The following is a 16860-nucleotide window of genomic DNA, read 5'->3' as shown; positions in this document are numbered from 1 at the left end:
TTTGACAGATATTTGAGCGCATTGTACTGCATAAAATCAGTCGGTAAGCACAACGGTAATCATATATTAGGCGCACCATCAATTTGTGAGAAAGTTTAAGGATTTTAGGTGCGGCTTACATTGTGAAAAATACGGTAGCTAAAATCTGTGCTTTACTACCGGATGCATTCAGCTAACAGAGAGGCGAACTTTTCTGCTTGTACCAAGGTGAATGTGATAAATACAAGTACTTCAAAAAGGAGAATGGGCTTTAAAAATAAGGAAAATGCCCACAGACCTTTCAGAGTTGAACTGTGTTTGAAGAGTAATTGAACACTGAGGTCCTTTTTTTAGTCCTTGATCTCAACCAGCGCTGCAGCTTTTTCTGCTCTCTTGTTCCTTCAAATTAACAGGCCAACGACAGACTTTTCAGATTTAAAAAGCAGAAAGCTTCATTTCAAAACAAAGAATAAACTCCTTTTTGACTTTTAGTTTTGTTTTTGCTAATTTTCACAGACCCCAGGTTTGCGTTAAAGAATCGCTGCTCGTGTTTTTCTCTCCCCAGGCAACATTCCTTCCAGTTATGTACGAGGAGAACTTCTTGTGGAAAAGTCTGCTCATTTCTGTCGTAGCCGTAAGTTTTTCCTTTTTGCCTTTTTGACGTTCCTGAAATCGCGCAGGAGGATTTTTCTTTCAACAGACTGTGTGTGTGTGTGTGTGTGTTTTGTGCGCAGCCGTATCTGCAGTGCATCGTTCTGCTTTTCCTGCTCCGCTGGCTGGAGATCCGATACGGAGGGAGGGCGATGAAGAACGACCAGCTCTGCAGGTGCTGATCGCATTACAGGGACGATCCCTGCAGAGTAATTTAACACAGAGCTATAAGGGATCGTATTAACCGTGAGAGAGAACGTTGGTAATGATGTTAAAGAGGCTCTTCACTCCTGAACTCTGACAGGATCTCGTCCAAGACGAAGCCCAAACCGGAGCGGATCCCAGACGAAGGGCTGAACGAAGATGAGGACGTTCAGATGGAGAAGGCCAGAGTGAAGGAGGCGCTCACTTGTCAGGCTTGTGAGGAGGTGACGAAAATTCAAAATAAGAGCTGTTTTTAGCAGACCAAACAAAAAAAGGTTTTAGTATTACTGGCCTAAAAGGTTGAGTTTGTCTGTAAATCAAATTTTGAACTAAACGCAAACAAATAATTTATTTTGTTTCTCCCTCAGAAACCTGTTGTGGTTGTTAGCAACCTAAGTAAGCACTACCAAGGCAGGAAAGAAGGCTTCTCCTTCACCAAGAAGACTAAAGTAGCCGCAAAGAACATCTCTTTCTGTGTTCGCAAAGGTACACGACGTCTGTGCCTCTCTGTTTTCCAAACTCTGCTGCACTTAAAGATGAGGAATAAATATGCTGAGGGGTTGGGGTTCAGGTGCAGGCTTCATGTCAGGGAGAAATAACCTGCTTGTTTTCTTCAGGGGAAGTTCTTGGACTGCTGGGCCCCAACGGAGCAGGAAAGAGCACGGTCATGCACATGCTGTCCGGTGACACCGACCCCACGTCAGGCCAGGTACACCGCCACTTCTCTTTTCCCTTTTACCTCTGGAGTAACAGTTAATCATCTGTCTGGCATTGATGTATTAAAAAAATGCTGTATTTCAGACATTTGTCTGACAGTAAATTCACAGATTTGTTTGAATATCCGTATTTATTTTTGCTACTGGGAACTCAGAAAACAGTGTGAATAATTCTCGAAATTGCACATGTATAATGTGTTGGAAGCTTGTTAAATTTTGTTTTCAAAAAATGCGTTGTGAAAAATGCCAAAGAAGTTCTGAAAGTTTTATCAGTCTTTAGCACACCTGGGAGTAAAGTTTCTTTATTTCAAATGTATTGACTTTCACATTCAAAAGAAGGTAGGTAGAAGTAAATACTTATATTATATGCAAAATATGCAGCCAGGGCTGCATATTTTAAGTGCAGCCCTGGCCATTTTATGCTGTTGCTTAGTGACTTATTTTTAGATAAAGAACACACAAACACTATATTCAAACTCAATCCTTTATTAAACCAACTTTTTAGTAAAAACTGCAAGTTTTTAAAAAATAAAAAAAACCGTGTGCTCTCTGAAGTATTTGAAGGGGGCGGAGTTTGGGGCGGAGCGGTCCTGGACGTTTGTGATTGGCTGGAAGGATGTAATGACTCTAATATTAACCTACGTGGCTAGAATGCAAAAGAAAGAAAAACTATTATTCTATTGAACTTTTTATTTACCCTTTTTTTTCTATCATCGATATATGTCAATCGATCGATATGTATTGTTATTGAATTATCATCCAGCCCCATTCGTTAAAAAACAAAAACGTAAACGAAAGAAACGGGACACATTGTTTATTTTACAAGTAGAGACGTGATATATCCAAACACAATTTTTTTTTTTTTTTTTTCAAGCAAAGAATCCATAAATTTTGTTTACCCAGATAATACAACTTAAGTAAAGTAAAGAGACGTTGAGGTTCCCTCTTCTCTTTGGGTCCAGATCCTGATGGGAGACTACAGCACCGAGTTCCGTCCCGTGGAAAACCCCCTGGATCACGTCGGCTACTGTCCCCAGGTGAACCCTCTGTGGCCCCGGATCACTTTGCAGGAACATCTGGAGATCTACGCTGCCATCAAAGGCCTGAAGGGCCAGGAGGTCCCGGAGATCATAAGACGGTGAGTCTTCTAACCCCTCAGACCCAAAGCAGGTTTGCATGAAAACGTTCAAATTCAAAGAAAAACATAAACTATTAAAACTGAACTTGTTTAGTCGTGTAGGGTTTAAGTTTGGGAGTGTTTTTTAAACCCAGTTTTAGCTCTAAGATTACACGTGTTTAAACTGCTGCGTGATGTTTTTGTCAGAGTGTCGAACGCCTTGGAGCTGAGGGAGCATTTAAACAAACAGGCCAAGAGTCTCTCTGCAGGAATCAAACGGAAGGTGAGAGCGCCGTTTAAATGGCCGGACGCTCAACTGTGTGATTTATTGTCTGTTCTGTTGGGTGAAAGCAAAGCGGTCCTCACCAGCAGCCTCTAACTGTGCGGTTACAGCTGTGCTTTGCTCTGAGTATGATCGGCAATCCTCAGATCGTCCTGCTGGACGAGCCGTCGTCAGGAATGGATCCCAAGTCTAAGCAGCGGATGTGGTGAGACTCTAAACGTTCCTCGGCCTTAGGCGGGAGGTTTGCTGAAGCAGAGGGGTTAATATGGAGCGGAGTCGGGGAAACTAAGGGCCGGTTCTGCTGTTCTTCCAACACTTTTTGCCTTTTCACACCAGTAAAGTCAGCTCAGTGTTGGAACTCTTCAGCTAAATAGCGTTAACTCAATTCCTTTCGGCCGCCGATTTAAACTGAGACAAGAACTTTGTTAGCCTCACACGTGTCTTCCTGCAGGAGAGCCATGCGTGCTGCATTCAGGAACCATCAGCGAGGAGCCATCCTCACCACACACTACATGGAGGAGGCCGAGGCCGTGTGCGACCGGGTTGCCATCATGGTTTCCGGCCAGCTGAGGTTCCTCTTTCACTTGGAATCGGATTATTTTTTATTTTATTTATTTCAGATTACAGGTTCTCAATCGTTTCTCTCCAATCAGGTGCATCGGCTCCATCCAGCATCTGAAAGCTAAATACGGTCAAGGCTACAGTCTGGAGGTGAAACTGAGAGAGGAGCTGACAGGACTCCAGCAGGTGGCGCTGCTGCACAAGGAGATTCTCCGAATCTTCCCTCACGCCGTCCGACAGGAGAGGTACGACCAACCAAGTCAAAAAAGCCTCTTAAGATTCCTGCTGGAGGGAAGGCCAGGTCGTATCTGGTGCACGACCTCAGAACGTAGCTTCCTTTCAGCAAGAACATCCCTCCCACCCCGAGGTCAACTTTAGCCATGCTGCAACTTTAATGTGCTGCGTTCACATACATCGTTGCTGTCTCCTCTCCAGCTTTACCACTCTGATGGTTTATAAGATCCCCAGGGAGGACGTCAAGTCGCTGGCCCATTCCTTCTCCCAGTTAGAGACCGGTGAGTTGCTGCTCTCGCTTAAAAAGCAAAAGCCACATCTGGAGCACGGCTGGCTCTGCAGCGGCCGTTTCTGATCGTTTTCTGCGTTTCCAGCCAAACAGACCTTCAACTTTGAGGAGTACAACTTCTCCCAGTCAACATTGGAGCAGGTATGTGGAGAAACTAAGCAAGACGCACCCGAATGTGTCGCACTGAGCATTTTTTACTGTGTTATCTGGGCAAATACCAAAAAAAGGATGTTTGACAAGACTAAAACAGGAGTTATTTATTATCTGAACAGGGAGACAAAGAGAACTAAGTGTTATAATAAGAAATATTTCTCTGCTTTTTGGCCCTTTTTTTAAGCCATAAACAAGCTGCTGGCATCATTGTGGCTGGGTGCTGGCATAAACCAGGCTTTTTAAGCATAAATTCTCTATTTTGGGAAGGCCATTTCAGAAGTTATGTTATCCAAGTCTGGTCTAGATGTGTGTTTGAGTTCATTGTTCACCCACCCGTATCCATGTTTCAACCATCTAGCTGTGGATTTGAGGCGAAATGAACCAATATGTTGGTAGACCTTCATCGTTTAATCATAACCAGTTTCCTAATTCATCTGAGGGGGGAGCGTTTTCCTCCCAGACCTTGGCAAAGACGTGCCTGACCAGCTTCGTCTGTAGAGCCGTTTGAACCGAAGAGCTTTGAGTCGGCAGTTGTTTTGGACGTAGCTCCAAAAGCTTTTGAAAGTCTACAGTGGGAGGAGAGGGAGGATAACGTCTGTTTTTTTTTTTTTTTACTGCTTCAAGATGCAGACATGGATGATGCAGGATCATTGAGAACCGTCAGAACTGCTATCTTAATGCTATTTTCAAAGGTTAGCACACTGCAAAAACGGATCTAAAAATAAGTAAAATGTTCTTAAAGTTAGTGTATTTGTCCTTGATTTGAGCAGGTAAATAAGATTATCTGCCAATGGAATGAGTATTTTGACCCCTAAAATAAGATAATTAGACATCCTGCAGCCCCCACGGTAAGGTGGCAACCCAGGGAGGGCTGCCACCTTACCGTGGTGGAGTGGTTTGAGTGTCCCAATGATCCTAGGAGCTATGCTGTCAGGGGCTTTAAGCCCCTAGTAGGGTCACCCAAGGCAGACAGGTCCTAGGTGAGGGACCAGACAAAGCGCAGCCCAAAATGCCCTTATGATGAGTACGATTATTGGACCTCGTGTTCCCTCGCCCGGACGCGGGTCACCGGAGCCCCACTCTGGAGCCAGGCCTGGAGGTGGGGCACGTTGGCGAGCGTCTGGTGGCCGGGCTTTTGCCCATGGAGCCCGGCCGGTCTCACCCGAAGAGGCGACATGGGTCCCCCTTCCGACGGGCTCACCACCTGTCGGAGGGGCCAAAGGGGTCGGGTGCATTGTGTAACAGGTAGCAGTAGAGGGTGGGGACCTTGGCGTTCCGATCCTCGGCTGCAGAAGCTGGCTCTTGGGACGTAGAATGTCACCTCTCTGGTGGGGAAGGAGCCTGAGCTTGTGCGCAAGGTTGAGAGATTCCGACTAGAGATAGTCGGACTCACCTCGACGCACCGCTCTGGCTCCGGAACCAGTCTCCTTGAGAGGGGCTGGACATTCTTCCACTCTGGAGTTGCCCATGGTGAGAGGCGCCGAGCTGGGGTTGGCATACTTGTTTCCCCCCATCTCGGTGCCTGCACGTTGGGGTTTTCCCCGGTGAACGAGAGGGTGGCCTCCCTCCGCATTCGTGTGGGGGGACGGGTTCTGACTGTTGTTTGCGCTTATGCGCCAAACAGCAGTTCAGATTACCCACCCTTTTTGGAGTCCTTGGAAGGGGTACTGGAGAGTGCCCCTCCTGGAATGGCCCACCTGATCTGAACTCAAGTGGTGTTTTGTTGTTGGACTCCTGTGCTCGTCATGGATTGTCCATCACAAACACCATGTTCAAGCATAAGGTTGTCCATATGTGCTCTTGGCACCAGGACACCCTAGGTCGCAGTTCAATGATCAACTTTGTTGTCGTTTCATCTGATCTGCGGCCGTATGTCTTGGACACTCGGGTGAAGAGAGGGGCGGAGCTCTCCACCGACCACTACCTGGTGGTGAGTTGGCTCCGATGGCGGGGGAGGAAGCCGGTCCGACCGGGCAGGCCCAAACGTACTGTGAGGGTTTGCTGGGAACGTCTGGCAGAGTCCCCTGTGAGGCGGAGCTTTAACTCCCACCTCCGGGAGAACTTTAAACACGTCCCGAGGGAGGCGGGGGACATTGAGTCTGAATGGACCATGTTCCACGCCTCTATTGTTGAGGCGGCTAGTCGGAGCTGTGGCCGCAAGGTTGTCGGTGCATGTCGCGGCGGCAACCCTCGAACCCGCTGGTGGACACCAGCAGGTTCGAGGGTTGCCGTCAAGCTGAAGAAGGAGTCCTACCGGGCTTTATTGGCCTGTGGGACTCCGGAAGCAGCTGATGTGTACCGGCAGTCGAAGCGGCAGGCGGCTCGGCTGGTCGCCGAGGCAAAAACTCAGGCGTGGGAAGAGTTCGGAGAGGCCATGGAGAAAGACTTCCGTATGTCTTCAAAGCGATTCTGGTCCACTCTCCGGCGTCTCAGGAGGGGGAAGCAGTGCAGTACCAACACTGTTTACAATGGGGGTGGTGTGCTGCTGACCTCGACTCGGGACGTCATGTGATGGTGGGCGGAATACTTCGAAGACCTCCTTAATCCCACCAACACGTCTTCTGTTGCGGAAGTAGAGCCTGAGAACTCTGGGTCGGGTTCTCCCATCTCTGGTGCTGAGGTTGCCGAGGTTGTTAAAAAGCTCCTCGGTGGCAAGGCCCCGGGGGTGGATGAGATTCGCCCGGAGTACCTTAAGGCTCTGGATGTTGTGGGGCTGTGTTGGTTAACGCGGCTCTGCAACATTGCGTGGACATCGGGGGCAGTTCCCCTGGATTGGCAGACTGGGGTGGTGGTTCCCCTATTTAAAAAGGGGGACCGGAGGGTGTGTTCCAACTACAGAGGAATCACTCTTAAGCCTCCCTGGTAAGGTCTATTCGGGGGTTCTGGAAAGGAGGGTCCGTCGGATAGTCGGATCTCGGATTCAGGAAGAGCAGTGTGGTTTTCGTCCTGGCCGTGGAACACTGGACCAGCTCTATACCCTCAGCAGGATCCTGGAGGGGGCATGGGAGTTTGCCCAACCAGTCTACATGTGCTTTGTGGATCTGGAGAAGGCATTCGACCGTGTCCCCCGGGGGATCCTGTGGGGGGTACTCCGGGAGTATGAAGGACCGGGCCCTTTAATAAGGGCTGTCAGGTCTCTGTACGACCGGTGTCAGAGTCTGGTCCGCATTGCCGGCAGTAAGTCGGACTCGTTTCCGGTGAGAGTTGGACTCCGCCAAGGTTGCCCTTTGTCACCGATTCTGTTCATAACTTTTATGGACAGAATTTCTAGGCGCAGCCAAGGTGTTGAGGGGATCCGTTTTGGTGGCCTTAGGATTGCGTCTCTGCTATTCGCGGACGACGTGGTCCTATTGGCTTCATCAGGGCGTGATCTACAGCTCTCACTAGAGCGGTTCGCAGCCGAGTGAGAAGTGGCCGGGATGAAAATCAGTGCCTCCAAATCCGAGACCATGGTCTTGAACCGGAAAAGGGTAGAGTGCCTTCTCCGGGTTGGGGAGGATGTGCTGCCCCTAGTGGTGGAGTTCAAGTATCTTGGGGTCTTGTTCACGAATGAGGGGAGGATGGAGCGGGAGATCGACAGGCGGATTGGTGCAGCGTCTGCTGTGAACCGGGCACTGTACCGATCCGTTGTGGTGAAGAGAGAACTGAGCCAAAAGGTGAAGCTCTCGATTTACCGGTCGATCTACGTTTCTACCCTCATCTATGGTCACGAGCTTTGGGTCGTGACCGAAAGAACGAGATCCCGGATACAAGCGGCTGAAATGAGTTTTCTCCGTAGTGTGTCTGGGCTCTCCCTTAGAGATAGGGTGAGGAGCTCAGTCATCCGGGGAGGACTCAGAGTAGAGCCGCTGCTCCTCCACGTCGAGAGGAGCCAGTTGAGGTGGCTCGGGCATCTGGTCAGGATGCCTCCTGGACGCCTCCCTGGAGAGGTGTTCCGGGCACGTCCCACCGGGAGGAGGCCCAGGGGAAGACCCAGGACACGCTGGAGGGACTATGTCCCCCGGCTGGCCTGGGAACGCCTTGGGGTTCCTCCTGAGGAGCTGGCCCAAGTGGCTGGGGAGAGGGACGTCTGGGCCTCCCTACTGAAGCTGCTACCCCCGCGACCCGATCCCGGATAAGCGGAAGAAGACGGACGGACGGACATCCTGCACTTGAAATAAGATGATGGAGATGAGTTGTTCCTATTTTAATTCCACAAATCTTATTCCATTGGCAAAATATCTTATTTACCTGCTCAAATCAAGGACAAATAAACTCATTTTTAGAACATTTTACTTATTTTTAGGTCTGTTTTTCCAGTGCAGGCCTTGACAAAGCAATCAGCGTTACTTGGAGACAGGTTAAGTTTGAGCCTGGATATCTAACTTTAACCATTGTTTGAATCAGTAAATCAACAGGTCTTATTTTTAGAAATCATTGTGCATGCGTGACCATCATTTCACCCTGGCAAAACAAGGCTTAACATATTTCAACTTTGGGTCTCTATTTTTTATTTTTGTCTACCAATCCGAGGATTGTTTAAAACAATACTTTCCTCCTTTTTAATAGTGTATCACTTCCTGCACTTCACATTTCTCAGGTGTTCCTGGAGTTTGCCAAGGAGCAGGAAAACGACGAGGATGTGGTGGGACCCCTCAGCACGACCTTCCAGTGGCAGCGGCTGCGGCAGGACGGCTCCGTCTCTGTCAACCAGGCGGACAGCGTCGTGCACCAGCTCTGAACCGGCCCGAGGTCGGGCGCTCGCCGCACGCCCTCTGAAAGTCCCGGAGGCAGGCCGGCTGGGGACGTGGCCGCTCAGCGTGGTGCCGTGCATGTGTTTAAACCTTCGTCCGCTGGTGCTCCGCCTCCTCGGAATCGCACCGACGCGTGGGCGTTCCTCAGGCATGCCGAAAACCACGTCTCCTCCTCTTCCTCCTGGCGTCTCCGCGCCTTCACAGGGATTCGACGTCTGCCGATAACTTTTGGACTTTTATGATCTTTGAGGAGGCGACCCGTCTTTACACGTTTTTTTATTTGTTTGCATTTGTGGAAAAAACGACAACCGAGATCCGTCTGCGGTGGAACCAGAGCGGCGCGTCTCTGAAGCCTTCAGCGTCTCCTCGTAGGGTTGCAACATCACTGCATGATCCAGAGGGGGGCGCCGCAGCTCCACCGGTGTCCTGACTCCGCTGGTCCAGGGGAGACTGACACCGCTGTGGAATATCCCCACCAGTACATGTAGCGCAGCGCCCCCTACCCTCCGCCGTGCAGCACTGCAGCTGAAAAGTGTTTTTTTTTTTGGGAGGATTGTTTTCTTTTTTTCGTTTTTTTGTGAATGGATGATTAGCCTGAAAAGAGCCTTTCTAACTTCGTCGCGGCTCTGAGGAGTTCCTCACACCCCGTGTCTTCACTCTGGTGCCGCTTTGCTTCGCACAGATGTTGGATTTCTTCAGCTTCGCTCCTGTCTGTGTTGGTGATGCTGTAAATACCGATTCTGGGTCTCTGCAGATGTGTCCACAGAAACCTGTAAACATACAAGCAGGTGCATCATTGGTGCAATACCTATCAAGAAATTGTAATTTTTTTTTTTTTCTTTTATGACCTTCAGGGTAAAGAACACCGGGTTAAAGGGAGATTCCTTTTGTAAACAGTTTGGGACGTCAGGTTGTTGTCAGGTTAAATCATCTGATTTGTTTCAGGTTTTCAGCGTCCTGGGGGGGGGGGGCGGCTTCCTGCTGCCGTTTCCCGTCACCTCCAACAGATTTTATTGCATTTTTGTCTTTTATTATTGTGTCATTTCTCTGTCAGTCAGGAACAACAAACACTGGAGATGAAATTTGCTTCATCGCGTCGGACTTTGTTTCACATTTTTAAATGTTGCGCACTTGAAGCGGTTTCCTCAGTCAAACACTGACGCTGCCTTCACTTTAACCTGTATTGTATTATCTCATGAGATTTACGTGTCTGTTCAAAAGGTAGCCATCCAGCAATCCCCCCACGTCTTCATGGCATTTCTCCTGCTGCTCGCAGACAGCAGCAGCAACACTACAGGAAGACCAAAGGGTTTTCTGTTCTGTGGGAAGTGGAGCAGGGTCCTTTTTTTTTTTTTTTTTTATCTTTTGGTGTGGGTATCTTTGCACTGTTTCTTGGAGATTTTATAATTTTTGTTTAAAATATGCAATCTCTGTAAATTATCAGTGGACTGAGTTTCTTATTTATAGGGTGTGGTCCATCTGTGTCGTGTTTGCTCTCGTGTCGTCTCTGTGTCGAAGGGAAAACTCTTCTGTGTTGGTGATCTCTATTTAACCTTTTTAGGAATAATAAATGTTTGTTCAATTAAACGTTTCGTTATTTATGTTTTCCTTTTGATTGTAGAATTTTTTTTTTTTTGTTCTTTAATTGAAACAAAAAATCCTCTTTTTTTTTTTTTTTTTTTGGGCCAGAATCCTCAGTTTGCTGGAACGTGACATTTTTAGGGCGTCAAACTTATTTTATAGAACGAGAAACTCACTTAGACAAGTTTTTGTTTTAGCTTGGCTTCATAAGACAAAACGGAATCTAAATCGTCCATTTTTTTTTTAGGGGCAGTTCACAGAAATATGCAATATCAATAAAATTTAGCATTTTTAAAAGAAGAATCTGCAAAGCTCCACGAGCACAACAACATCCAGTTTGAGCCGTCAGCTGCAGTGTGAAGGCTGGAACACGACTGATGAAGATGCTTTTATCTCAGTTTTTTTGCTAACATCTAGTGGGTGATGTTTTATAGAAGAATGTTGCTCTGAATCTGCTGTGATTTCATACCCAGTCGGCAAGGAACACAAAAGTTGGGAAAATTTCACGTTTTCTCATCTTGAGAGGGGAAAACCTGCTGAATTTCTCCATACTGGAGTGGCAGCAGCTGCTCTGGTTAAACCAAGCTGGGCCTCCAGAAATGTGAGCCAAAAGGTTTTCCAAACGTCTAACTGGCTTGATTAGATTATTAGAAGTTAGAATATTTATCAGAACCTGTTATCTGGATCATCTGAACAGTCTGAATGAGTTATCGTGTAAAAATTTTAACACAACTGGAAAATTTAGTCATACCAGAAAATGGTACTGCCTGGTTTTCTGGCTGTTTGGATTAGGACAGAATAAAAATAACAGATTCGCTAGATTCTATCTTCATGACTACCTGAACAAAAGCAGGAGTTTTTGCGTGTTCCAGGTGGCTCCATAAACAAACAGAGATCTGGACTTTGACTGGATCTTTGCCACTGTCAGCTTGAAGTGCTGAGCTGGGGACTTCAGGAGGGCTGTGCAGAAACAAATGTCTGAGCCTCAGTTATGGAACACCATAGTGCTCAAAATGAAATAAATAAAACATTATGAAATTACTGTCTACTTAAATAGATATGATAGAAATATTCAAAGTGACAATGACATTGTGAAATAACTTAATGCTTGTAATAGTATCTTCTCAGTATCAAATGTTTTTCATTCTTTGAAAAATGTTTGTAGTAAAACATTTAACTATTTAATTTATTTATAGAAAGATTAATATCTTTCAAAATAAAATAAGTTAGTGAGACATTTAATTCCAGCAGTTTTTATCTTAAAATGTAATTCTTTAAACTGTCCTCTTTTATTTCATAATGGTGTTTTTCCCAATGGCCTTTTTATTTGATAAGGTGCACTTAATTTTTCAGATACAACTTTTCTATTTAGGTTTCAGCTTTGTTGACTAAATAATGCCGGTGTGGAATTTGTTTTTTATTTTAGGGTTTAGATGAACTTGATAAAGGCCCAATCATTTCATCCCGTTCAGACTCAAATGGGTGTGCTTTAGGAAGAAGATGCCTCTTTCAGACATCACCGTAGATCTCAAAACTAGTCAGTTCGCCCTTTAGGTGAACTGTTGACAGATAAACTCAGTTCTTATATTAGATGTTTGATCAGTGTAAATAATTTAAGCGTTTATTTTGCAGCAGCTGGATCCTCTAGCTGCGCACTGTGCCTGGCGTTGCGTCTGATTTTCAGCCATAAACTTTCCATTGTTTGGTAATAGTAGAAAGCAGATTTGTCTTTGGTGTCTATCTGAGTTAATCAGCCACACTGTGTTCTCTGATGGATGTCTCATTGCTCAACTTGGGCATTTCCAAATGCGGTTTTTGCAAATTATTAATTTATCTGGCACTATATAAGTACAGCTCAGAGACATGAGTCTTCATCATTTCACTTCCACGTATTTCTCATGATGAAGGTGAGTTTACGCAGAGACTTTACCTGGAACGCTCTTTCCTTGTTTCAACACCATCGCCCAGTAGATTCCAGATCACTGAATGGACTTTGAGAAGCTCCACCATGCTGCTCCCACTCTGCATGATGTTTCATGGTGAAATAACCTGAACTCTGCTCCTTTACTCCAGCTGCTGGTTCTCCTCCTCCTGGCTCCCGGGATGAGCCTCTGCTCGCCTCTCGTCCTTCCTCTGGACTGCAGCGACGTTCACAGCAGAAATCCCAGCCGACCCAGCGGAGTTTCCACCATCTATCCGATCGGAGCCACGTCTGCTGTCCAGGTACACACCCACACCGTCAGGAGTTAGAAACCCGCTGCTCTGCGTCCTGCTGTGGGGAACAGGGAAGGCCCAGAGCAGCAGCGTGTTTCCTCGGAGGGCTTCTTGTGAGCTGCAGTCAGAGTTGAACGTAAGGTTTTGCTGTGTGTGTGCAGGTGTACTGTGACATGGACTCTCTGGAAGGAGCGTGGACTGTGAGTGTTGTTCATATTTGTCTCCCTCCATGATTCACATGCTGATAATTGGCATGCCTCGGTGGACACATTTGTTTTAATGTTTGGTTGCAAAATATACTCTTCGGTACTTTTCTGGTTCCATGATCTGGGGAAATTCATCAGTTCCTTAGTTTAAATTTCAAATTATGTTTTTCTGATTTGTTAATAATGGTTTGTCTAACTGGAGATCTAATTCTGCTTGCTTTAGCCGTGCATCCGTGGCTTTTTTCCCCAAGTTCAGATTCAGTTTCCACGGTTCAGCCAATTGGTTTCCCATCTGCACTCTGTGATTAGAGTGAAATACAATAGAACAGTCCTTTATTGTCTTACAGTAGGGAAATACAGGTGTGTCCGCAGCGAGTAAGGGACATAGAAGTGAAACAGCTGTACAGATTAAATATGGCCTACCCCGATTAAATGAAATGTACCTGATAATGTACAATCTCTGTATGTGTATTTGTGCATAAAACAGATCAGCACTGACTGATGGCACTTTTAATTTCATTGATCATGTGACAATGACAACAAAGATCTAATCTAAAAAATAAGACTATTTGCAAGCAAAGAAGTGTAAAAAGATGTGATTATATAGCAAAGCTCAGATGCCAATACTCTCTAGCATGGTGGATTTATCACTAAAATCATGTAATTTTCAAGGTAGTGGTTAAATTACTTTTTACCTGTACTGTCCCAAGTTACCCTAATGCAACGCAAGTCCCTGTGTTTATGTATAACACATCTTAAATGAACTGTGTGCTTCAAATGGTAAAAAGTTTATGAACCTTAACCAGACAAACATGATGAGGTCTAATCTGTGAGGAACGGATGAACTGGCCAGTCAGACTGTCTGGATACAGCGTTGCTCATTTCTACCTGTTTACCACCTTCAGGTGTTCCAGAGAAGGATGGATGGCTCAGTTAACTTCTATCGGCCCTGGGATCAGTACAAGACGGGCTTTGGGAACGCCGCTGGAGAGTACTGGCTCGGTGAGACTCAGAGCCCAACATGAAACGCCCCTTCAGGCCAGAAATGTGTGAAAGATGACTTTCTGCATGTTTCCATCTGATTTAAAAGGTCTGGAGAATCTCTTCCACCTCACTCAGAGGAAAAAGTATGAGCTGCTGGTCGACATGGAGGACTTTGAAGGAAACAAGGTGCACGCACGCTACTCCACGTTCTCCGTCGATTCCGAATCGGACGGCTACAAGCTGCATGTGTCGGGGTTCAGTGATGGAGGCGCAGGTGGGTCACTGGAGAGCTCACCCAATGGATCATTTTACAGTGAAGAGACACTATTAGCAGAACAATGCAGCTCTGCACTTTTCAGCTTTACTTTGCTTCAGATAAAACAGCTGATCAGATGAAGTTAGGGGGAAAAAACAGGCCTGAAAGTTTGGCAGCGACATACATGCTGTGAAAGAGAGTCCAAGGCTTTCAGACCATAAGGGGAGCAGATTATCTTTGACTCTGAGGACAACTAGAACAGGAATGGGGCACCTTCTGGGTTTGCAATTTAGATTTTTTTTTTTTTTTGGGCCAAGTTAGCTTACAGAATGATCCTTCATAGTGCAAGGGTTAATATTAGGACCACAGTTCCTTAGCAAATTTATCCAACATGTGAGAGACAGAAGTTATGAAGAAGGATCAGCACACATTAAATATTTAAGTGTAAAACTACAGGACTGTCTCAGAAAATTAGAATATTGTGATAAAGTTCTTTATTTTCTGTAATGCAATTAAAAAACATGAAATGTCATACATTCTGGATTCATTACAAATCAACTGAAATATTGCAAGTCTTTTATTGTTTTAATATCGCTGATTATGGCGTACAGCTGAAGAAAACTCAAATATCCTATCTCAAAATATTAGAATATGGTGAAAAAGTATACTAGTAGGCTATTCAACTAATCACTTGAATCGTCTAATTAACTCGAAACACTGCAGGGTTTCCTGAGCCTTGAAAAACACTCAGCTTGGTTCAGTAAACTAAATCACAAGTATGGTAGTGGTTAAGAGACGACATAAGATTCTCACAGTAACTGGTGTACTGACCATGGCATTACTGTCCTTGATTGGCCTGCCAATTCCCCTGACCTGAACCCCATAGAGAATTTGTGGGGTATTGTGAAGAAGAAGCTGAAAGACACCAGAGCCAACAATGCAAATGAGCTAAAGGCCGCTATTGAAGCATCCTGGGCATCCATAACACCTCAGCAATGCCACAGGCTGATTGCCTCCATGCCACGCCGCATTGATGCAGTAATCTGTGCAAAAGGATTCCCAACCAAGCACTCAGTGCATTAATGGACATTTTCAAATGTTTGATTTAGTTTTGCTGGTATAATTTTTTTTTTTACTTGGTCTGAGGAAATATTCTAATATTTTGAGATAGGATTTTTGAGTTTTCTTCAGCTGTACGCCATAATCAGTGATATTAAAACAATAAAAGGCTTGCGATATTTCAGTTGATTTGTAATGAATCCAGAATGTATGACAATTCATGTTTTTTAATTGCATTACAGAAAATAAAGAACTTTATCACAATATTCTAATTTTCTGAGACAGTCCTGTAAATGTAAAATACTCAGATAACAAACCAACATTGTTTTCCCCCCTCACAAGAACAACGTGACAAAAAGTGCCGTTCTGTGTTTCTGCAGGAGACTCTCTGACGTATCACAGCGAACAGAAATTCACCACGTTCGACCTTCCTGAGGGAAACTGTGCCAGGTCGTACCAAGGAGCCTTCTGGTACAAAACGTGTCACTACGCCAACCCTAACGGTGCTTACCTGTGGGGCGCTCACAGCATTTTCCGAGCCGTGGGCGTAGAGTGGTTTCACTGGAAGGGCTACGAGTATTCCCTGAAGGCCATCAGCATGAAGATCCGCCCTGTTCAGTAAATCATTGTTTATATTTCGGGTGTAGAGCTTTACCTGACCATAGGTATTATGGAGTAGGCAGCTGGCGTCTTTACTTTGTGTCTGTGTTCTCTATAAAGTTTATTTTTATTATTCAAACCTGTAAAGTAGTCCGAGTTGTACATTTTATATGAAAAAGGATCATGCAAAAAAAATAAACTGAATTTTTCCCAGATTATGACAGGGTACTGACTCAGTTTGGTTTATTTATAGCTACCTATAGTTTATGTAGATATTCACTTCAATTCTAATTTTCTAATAAAATTTTAATCCAATATCTGCAGACTTAATCTGACAAAAATGTAATTTTACTGGTACAAATTTTATATGTACCAGTAAAAAAAGGACAATTTAGGATTAGAGAAAGTCTACCTTCCTACTATGACATCTCTTGATTTGCTGGTCAGACCAGGATTGTATTTTTAATCAAAGATGAAAATACCCAGTCAGGAACACCTGACTGGGTATTTTGTTTTTTCCGTTTAACAGCAATCTGCCAGATTAGAGGTTTCAGCAACACTATCTCACTCAGAGCTTCTGTATTGTGCATTAATGAGAATGAAGGTCAGGCTTACTGTGCACCATTTAAAGGATTTGACAAATCAACTCCATAAACCTCATCCGTAAAATCTTATTTGCCAAGTTCAGTTTTACTCATTTGTGAAATTACAAAAAGTTTGGTATACTCATCTATTGTCCAAAGCTGGAATGTCTAAACTTTACTACTTGATGTGGAATTTAAGTCAGAAGCACATAACACCCCCTCAGCAGAAAAAAAAATAAAGCTTCTGTTGGAAAGGGATGTAGACAGTATTGTAGATCCAAAACAAATTTGCCTAAAGAGTAGTATTGCACAGATATTGGACAGGGCCCAGATCCAGCACTAAAAATGGTGGCATCAGCATGTACAAACAAATAGGGCACCAATACCATTTTGATGTATGTATGTCACTTGGACGCACCCTTCTCTCCCCCAACTAGTATTGTTATAATTTCACAA

General features: G+C 45.2%; 2 protein-coding genes across 2 annotated transcripts in view; both read left to right on the top strand.

Annotated features, from left to right (window-relative positions):
- The window catches only part of abca5 (ATP-binding cassette, sub-family A (ABC1), member 5), a 33886-nt gene extending 24141 nt beyond the window's left edge, over window positions 1-9745 (top strand). The window contains exons 26-38 of the mRNA XM_012855920.3: window positions 545-613; window positions 714-805; window positions 935-1058; window positions 1203-1320; window positions 1452-1543; window positions 2513-2688; window positions 2875-2950; window positions 3061-3155; window positions 3402-3521; window positions 3604-3756; window positions 3947-4026; window positions 4120-4175; window positions 8767-9745. Of these exons, the coding sequence (XP_012711374.2) occupies window positions 545-613; window positions 714-805; window positions 935-1058; window positions 1203-1320; window positions 1452-1543; window positions 2513-2688; window positions 2875-2950; window positions 3061-3155; window positions 3402-3521; window positions 3604-3756; window positions 3947-4026; window positions 4120-4175; window positions 8767-8907 (1392 nt within the window). The 3' untranslated portion in view covers window positions 8908-9745. The remainder of the gene's footprint in view (window positions 1-544; window positions 614-713; window positions 806-934; window positions 1059-1202; window positions 1321-1451; window positions 1544-2512; window positions 2689-2874; window positions 2951-3060; window positions 3156-3401; window positions 3522-3603; window positions 3757-3946; window positions 4027-4119; window positions 4176-8766) is intronic.
- A 2538-nt stretch (window positions 9746-12283) lies between these two features.
- LOC105920344 (microfibril-associated glycoprotein 4) lies at window positions 12284-16032 on the top strand. Its single transcript, XM_036142310.1, has 6 exons — window positions 12284-12408; window positions 12575-12724; window positions 12877-12915; window positions 13827-13923; window positions 14012-14179; window positions 15601-16032. The coding sequence occupies exons 1-6, from the start codon at window positions 12400-12402 to the stop codon at window positions 15840-15842; spliced, it is 705 nt and encodes a 234-aa protein (XP_035998203.1). The 5' UTR covers window positions 12284-12399; the 3' UTR covers window positions 15843-16032.
- Window positions 16033-16860: the final 828 nt, after the last annotated feature.

This window comes from Fundulus heteroclitus, chromosome 10, assembly GCF_011125445.2.
Source record: "Fundulus heteroclitus isolate FHET01 chromosome 10, MU-UCD_Fhet_4.1, whole genome shotgun sequence".
In the NCBI taxonomy this organism is placed as follows: Eukaryota; Metazoa; Chordata; class Actinopteri; order Cyprinodontiformes; family Fundulidae; genus Fundulus; species Fundulus heteroclitus.
This window is presented reverse-complemented; position numbering and strand designations above follow the sequence as displayed.